The sequence below is a fragment of the Condylura cristata genome, unplaced genomic scaffold, assembly GCF_000260355.1.
Source record: "Condylura cristata isolate star-nosed mole 26May11 unplaced genomic scaffold, ConCri1.0 scaffold00002, whole genome shotgun sequence".
In the NCBI taxonomy this organism is placed as follows: domain Eukaryota; kingdom Metazoa; phylum Chordata; class Mammalia; order Eulipotyphla; family Talpidae; genus Condylura; species Condylura cristata.
In genome coordinates, this window is record NW_004567103.1 from 945,711 (window position 1) to 952,749 (window position 7,039).

General features: G+C 60.7%; 1 protein-coding gene across 1 annotated transcript in view; it reads left to right on the forward strand.

Moving 5' to 3' along the window:
- IQCA1 (IQ motif containing with AAA domain 1) overlaps positions 1-7,039 on the forward strand; it is a 98,407-nt gene that overhangs the window by 76,214 nt on the left and 15,154 nt on the right. The window contains exon 14 of the mRNA XM_012725163.1: positions 54-253. Within this exon, the coding sequence (XP_012580617.1) occupies positions 54-253 (200 nt within the window). The remainder of the gene's footprint in view (positions 1-53; positions 254-7,039) is intronic.

The window sequence follows — 7,039 nt, forward strand, 5'->3', positions numbered from 1 at the left end:
CGCGGCGCCCCAGCCTGGGGAACACCGGCGCCCAGGGCCTCTGTCTGCTGCAGGCTCGGCCGCGGTGCACGAGAAGGCGCCCCTGGTGCGGTCCCTGCTGCTGGCCGGGCCCGCGGGGGTGGGCAAGAAGATGCTGATCCACGCCATTTGCACGGAGACGGGGGCCAACCTCTTCAACCTGTCGGCCACCAACATTGCGGGGAAGTACCCCGGCAAGAACGGCCTCCAGATGATGCTGCACCTGGTCGTCAAGGTACGCCCTCCAGCCTGGGGCCCAGCTCCCCCCCATCGCTCCTTCCGACCCTGCAGTTAATTTCCCGAAGCTCAGACACTTGCAAATTATTTCCCCAGGCTGACAGGACTGTCTCTGCCAAACCACCCCCTCCGCCCGCCTCCTCCCATAAATTACTTCATTACTGCATCTGGCTGAGCACCCAACAATCAGAAACAGAATCTTCCTCTGCATAAACACCCATTGTGCTCAGCTCGCTGGCTCAGCCGAGATCCCTCCCCAGGCGCTGGCGGCTCCCTGAAAGTCAGGGCGTCCACCCTCAGCCGCTCCCCAGGCGGCGGCCCGTGGGGGTCAGGCATCTCTCACCTGGCGGGATGGCAGGGTGAGGTGCCGAGGGTGTGTCTCGCACACCCGCGCTGTGGAGGAGGCCCAGGCAGTGAACCGGCCACCACCGAGGCAGAAGTACATGCACGCAGTTGGGGGTCCCGAAGGCGCCCCGGGTGCCGGGGGACGCCCCGCCTCTCCGAGCCGCAGCCAGTCGAAGCCAGCTGGCGAGCCCAGCGGTTCCTGGTCTCCGCCAGCTCGGGAAGCAATGGCCGTGCTCTGTGCGGATGGAGGCGGCGACGCGATACACGTGTCAGGAGGGTGGTGGCTGCGTGGGCAGCAGATGATGGGTGGGTGGGCGGATAGAGAGGTGGGGGTAGACGGGTGACGGTGAATGGAGAGAGAGAGGGGTAGAGAGAGGCCAGAAGACAGATGAAGGTAGAGAGGGAGGGAGCGGTAGATGACGGCACGCTCGCCCAGGGAGAGTGGGAAACGGGCGCGGAAAGAGATACCACGGATGGATCGCATCCACGTCCCAGGACTTCACGCCGGAAAGCGTTCTCATTCAGAACACGTGCACTGGTATTAAACCTTGGGGGGTTTCGTCTGTATTGGGCGAAGACGACCTTTGCTGCTCAATGCGCCCTTTTCTTTTTAAAAGATTTATTTACGTATAGAGAGCTGGGTACAGACCAGAGGTGCAGGGGCTGTGAGAGGACTCTCCACAGTCAGAGTGGGGAGCAGAACAGGCGGGTGGACCAGTGGGTCTGCCGCGCCCCGCGCTCACCTCCAGAGTGGGGATCGAACTCACATGGAGCAGCCGTGGCCAGCGTCGCAGTGCCGAGCTTTACCCCACCGCACCTCCAGGGAGGCCCTCGACGCGCCCTCAGCTGCGATGCCAGAGAAGCGTCCCGTGTGGCACCCGGGGCAGCGAGCACGGCCGTGTTTGGGGCTGGCCGTGGCGCGGCGTGTTTCCCAGGTGCGCCCCTGCCCACCATCCTAGAGGAGGTGCTCTGACCATCAACAGGCCTCTTCCACATCGCCCTAACATGAGGCCCTGACCGGGCCTCTCCCCTCAGCCCACGGTCCCTGCCACAGTCCTGTCGCTAGTCTGGAGAACCTGAGAGCGGAGGAAGGCGGGGAGGGAAGGCCGGTGAGCTCGGGCGTGCTCAGCCCAGGCTGCTGGGCGGGCCCCGTTTACAGGTGACGACGCCAGAGTCTGGGAGGCGGAGACACGGGCCTGGCCACACGGCCCAGCACCTGAGCTGGACTCCACCTGGGTCCGCGCTCCCTCCTGCTCTCTGGCCTCTCGGAGGTGGGCTCTCTAGGCCGTGAGCGCGAGCTCTGTGCACGCGGGCACCTCAGAGAAGCACAGAGCTGTGAGGCCGCGAGGTCCTGTGCGCGGCTCCTGGGATAACGTCTTCCCGGACATGTCCGCCCGAGTCGCCGGCCCACCTTTCCCTGGGCTACTCGGTCTTGTGTGTGAGAATTCTGCAGTCGTCCCAGACACGGGTCCTCAGACACAGCCTGCAAGCGTCTCCCCTATTCTGTGGCTTGACCTTTTGGGTTTTGTACCCGAGTGAAAGGGGGTGTGAAAGCCTCAGCGCGACCGTGGAGTTCAGCCTGCCTGGCGCTGGGCGTGACGTTAGCTGTGCATGCTTAGGCGTTGCGACGTTTGTTACAGTCGCGTGTGTGCGCGCGCACTCCTGAAATGCTGTTTCATCGCTGCCAGCAGGCGTGGCCTGACGGGGTGGAGGGGCTCTGGGCTCAGGGTCGTATGGCCCGTGGTGAGGAGAGGGGGATGAGCGGGGAGGGGGGTGAAGAGGGGTCTGAAGGCCTAAGGGCTCCTCGGAGGCACTTCTGGCCCCAGGCAGCCCTGCTACAGCTCCCGTGGCCAGCCGTGGCCAGGCCGCAGCTACCCAGCACCCGCAGCCTTCAGGTCCGCTGCTTCGTCACGTGCGTGAGGACACGGGGGTCTCCTGTGAGGCAGCGAACTCTGGGTCCAGGGCGGTGAGGGGTGTGCTCTTAGGGAGCTGGCCAGTGCTCCAGCCTTTCCCTCAGACTGGCCGCCGCGGTCAGACAGGCTGTCCGGGCCCTGGAGGCCCGGGTGTCCCCCTGCGCAGAGGCCAGGAGGCCCAGGCAGAGCAGGCCCGTGTGCGCCTTGGAGTGGCTGCGAATGCCACCGCGGACGCTGCCTGGCCGCCTCACTCCGCGCCGCCTCTCTGCGGGGCTTGCCTGTGGCAGCTGGCCGGCGGCCGCGCTCCGGCTGCCCTCTGCCGTCCCGTCCCATGCGTCATCTCAGTCCTGGCTCTCCAGCCGCTCTGGCGCTCCCCTCCTGGTGTTCTAGGGCTCTCGCTCGCTCGCTCGCGCCTTTGAGCACGTCTCGCGCTGGACCGCGGCTCTGCAGGCCGCACTTCCGCGGCACCTGTCGCCGTCTTCGCTCCGAGCCTTGTGCCTTTGCACAGCTGCGAGCACAGAATCCGTGTGCTGCCCTCGTCCTGACATCTAGAAATGTTGCCAGCTTTTGCTTTGCGTAGTCATTTGTCTCTTAAGAACTACGAGGGGCCACGTCGGAGTTTGCTCTGGTCGGCAGAGTTGCCGTTTCCAGTCTTCGCTCCTCTCTGTCCGTTCAAGTTCCTTCTTGGGGCGCTTATCTTTCAGCTGAAGAACTTCCTCAGCATCTGCTCTCGTGCAGGCCCACCCTCGCAAATTGTCCCAGTTTTCATTTCCTTTATTTTTAAACGTCTCCACATTGCCCCTGTAGTGGATGACTATTGTTGCTGGGTGTAGAGTTCGGGATTGACAGATTCTTCTTTCAGCACTTGAAGATGGGATTCCATCGTCTGCCTCCTTTATGTCTAACAAAGCCACGAACGCCTGGAATTGTTGATCTCCGCGTGAGTGTGTCAGTAGGCGGGTCTAAGATTCACTGGGTTTGGGTTTTGGGTTTTATCAGCTTGACTGTGACATACCTAACCGTCGTTAGTCTTTGTATTATGCCACTTAGGGCTCACTGCATGCACTAAACCTTGAACTATGTTTCAAACCTGGGCAGGTTGACTATGTTTCCTCAAGCAGATCTTCTGCCACGTTTTCTCTCCTTTCCTTCCAAGGCTCGATAACGTAAATATTGGACTGATACTGTTTCACAAGTAGCTGAGATTCTATTAATTTCTAGAAATTATCTGCTTGGTCATCTCTAGTCGTCTGTTTGATGTTTCATCTACTTTCTGCCGCCATCTCCAAGATGCTAAGAAACCTCCCTTGCAGGTTTATTGTAGTATTTCTAATAGTTCCCTTTCCAGTGCTAGACTTTAATTCTGTTTTTATAGGTTTTCATTCTCTGCACAGCTCTTCCTCTGCTCATTTACTATGACTGACTTTTCCTTTACTGCTTAAACTTAATCATTCTAGTGCTTTATAGTTCTTTGCTAATTCTAATACGGGGTCATGCTGGAACTTTCCTTGAATACGCGTCACGTATTTCTGTTTCGCACACGACTAACAACTGTTACTGTGTGCTAGACTTGGGGTGAGTTCCCGCTGACCGCTGACGTGCGGAAGCCTGCTGCGCTTTGTTGTAAATACAGTTCAGTTACTGGACGATCAGCTTGCACTGCGGTGTTTGGTTTCCGTTTTATCAGTGAGAGTCGATTTCGATTCTGCCCTAGGTCCACGGCAAATTCTCAGTCCGCGGACATGGTCATTACTTTGAGGTTTCATCGGCGAGTTGAGGTCTCTGCCAAGTTCCTCTCCCTTGGCAGGAGCTGAAGGCCGTGCTCAGCTCGCGAGCTGTCTGGCGTGCTCTCTTGTGCCCGGAGGACCCAGGGCCTGAAGGCAAGCTGGGACGTGAGGCCCAGCATCCGACTTGTCTCCATACAATAACCCCCATGCTGCAAGTGCCATATTCTCCAGAGGGGACCGAGGGAAATCCTCCGTCCTCCTGTCCAGATGACACTCAAGTTAATTCATTCAGAACACCACTTTTGTTCGCAGTCTCGGGCGGCCGCTGCCTGCCAGAAATGTTGGCACCGGCGTCGGTGTCTCCCAGCGCCACTCCTTTCTCCACTCTGCTTCGCTCTTCAGTGCTCACCCCCACGGGGGAAGGCAGACACTCTCGTTTCTGTCCTCCTGATAAAATGCCCGCGCAGAAAGCCTTGCAGTGATGCGGCGCTGGGATGTGGCCTGCCCGCCCAGGACCAGCGCCTGTCGGCTTAATGACAGCGCCCCTCTGCACAGTGGGCATCGTGGGGCTGCGTCCGAGGGGCTGCGTCTGTGGGGTGCGTCCGTGGGGCGCGTCCATGGGGGTGCGTCCGTGGGCCTGCGTCCGTGGGGCGCGTCCGTGGGCCTGCGTCCAGGGAAGGCAGCTGCGAGGGCAGGCAGAGGCGGAGCAGAGCGCAGGGTGGGGGCTGAGCTGCCCGCGAGTGGCCGCGGGCCCCGGGAGCCGTCCCCTCTGTCAGGTGGCGGGAGGGGCTATGTCCGTGGGGTGCATCCGTGGGGCGCGTCTGTGGGGCTGCGTCCATGGGGCCCGTCCGTGGGGCTGCGTCCGTGGGGCCCGTCCGTGGGGCTGCGTCCGTGGGGCCCGTCCGAGGGGCTGCGTCCAGGGAAGGCAGCTGCGAGGGCAGGCAGAGGCGGAGCAGAGAGCAGGGTGGGGGCTGAGCTGCCCGCGAGTGGCCGCGGGCCCCGGGAGCCGTCCCCTCTGTCAGGTGGCGGGAGGGGCACAGGGCTTGGGGGTCCTGTTTTTTCCGTGGAGTTTGCACTGTAGTGCAGTGTTGGGTTTGCAGAAAACCAGGGGGCTGCAGACGCCCACGCGCCAGGCCCGCGCCCTCGGCAGGTGCTGGTGGATGCGCTAGCCAGCGCCTGAGCGTGTCTGGGCGCAGGGTGCGGCCTAAGGAGCTGGGGCTGCAAGGGGAGACAAGCCGGCGTGGGCGCCTGGGACGCGCAGGGTGTGGGGACGTGGCCTGGTGCCCGTGCAGGCGCTGACCTCGGTCTTCGCAGGCGGGCAGTCGGTGCGCGGGTGACCCCACAGCCCTGTGTGTTGGGTGGCTGAGAGGGGGGCTGGGCAGTGCTCGCAGCCCCATGGCCGAGGGTGGACAGCAGGGACTTTTGCGCCGGCTCCTGGTGCCGCCTGTGCCCTCGCACCGCCCGCCAGTCTGCCAGCTGGCCGCACCCGGCCTGCCGGGCCTCTCCTGGGCCTCGGTTTACCTACCTGCCTGACTCCTGATCTCAGCACACCCCTGCTCTTCTGGTTGCATGTATGGCCTGTCCCCTCACCCCAGTCTTCATCTGCTACATATTTAAACAGCCCAAATAGCTACAACCAGGAGAGAGGCCCCCGGACCCGCATGCCTCGGGCTCTCCCTGCATGGCGGGCTCCCTGGTGGCTTCTGGGCTGAGCCCAGCGACTTGTGTTCAGGTTCAGGAGCTGCACGCTCAGGCAGGGACTGCGGCTCCCCACCCCAGATGTTGCCTGCCGCGGGTCTGACACGGCCCGGGGAACGTGGGGTGATAGGTGACTAGAGAGGTGTCAGCACAGGTGAGTGGGCGGGTGGGCGGGTGGATGGAGGGAGGATGGATAGATGATGGGTGAATGGGGGATGGATGGATGGATGGAGGATGGATGGATGGAGGATGGATGGATGATGGAGGATGAATGGATGGAGGATGGATGGATGATGGAGGATGGATGGATGATGGAGGATGAATGGATGGAGGATGGATGGATGATGGAGGATGGATGGATGATGGAGGATGAATGGATGGAGGATGGATGGATGATGGAGGATGGATGGATGATGGAGGATGAATGGATGGAGGATGGATGGATGATGGAGGATGGATGAATAAGTGGGTGGGTGGGTGAGTGGTTCTTTTCAGTTTGATAAACTAAGACAAATGCTAAAAAAAAAAAAAAAAACCCCCCCCCCCCCCCCGGGACTCTGTGGCAAGTACGCTAGGACCTCTTTGGAAAGAGCTTCAGACCTCGGGGGTCACTGGCCAGCTCGCTTTAGGGCCTCGAGGGTGCCCAGCACAAACAGGCCTGCATTGTTGCGCCTGACCTTAACCCGAGAGAGACTGTAACTCTGGTGAGTGTTTGACAGCGCTTCCTTGGAGAATACAAAAGGTCAAATCCATAAAATTCACATAGACGGAGAAATTTTGGCTTGATGAGCTCCGCAGAATTTGAGCAAAAGCGCTTGGGCAGAATCCAGCCTTCGGCTCCAGGCGGGCCGCCCGCCCGCGCTGATCGATGGGGCTGAAGAGCCCTCTGCTGGCCGCCGGCTGAACCGCGGCGCTCGCCAGAGCCGTCGGGAATTAATTACATTTAATCACCCACGACCTCAAGCTATCTGTGGGTAATTGAAATGAAGCCTTTTCATAGCTAAATGAAAATTAAAAGAACAAAGGGCACCACTTTTCATTAACAAATTGGCACAGGCTCATGCTTGTTGGGGGAGAAGTCCTGGAAAAAAGACCTGTCCG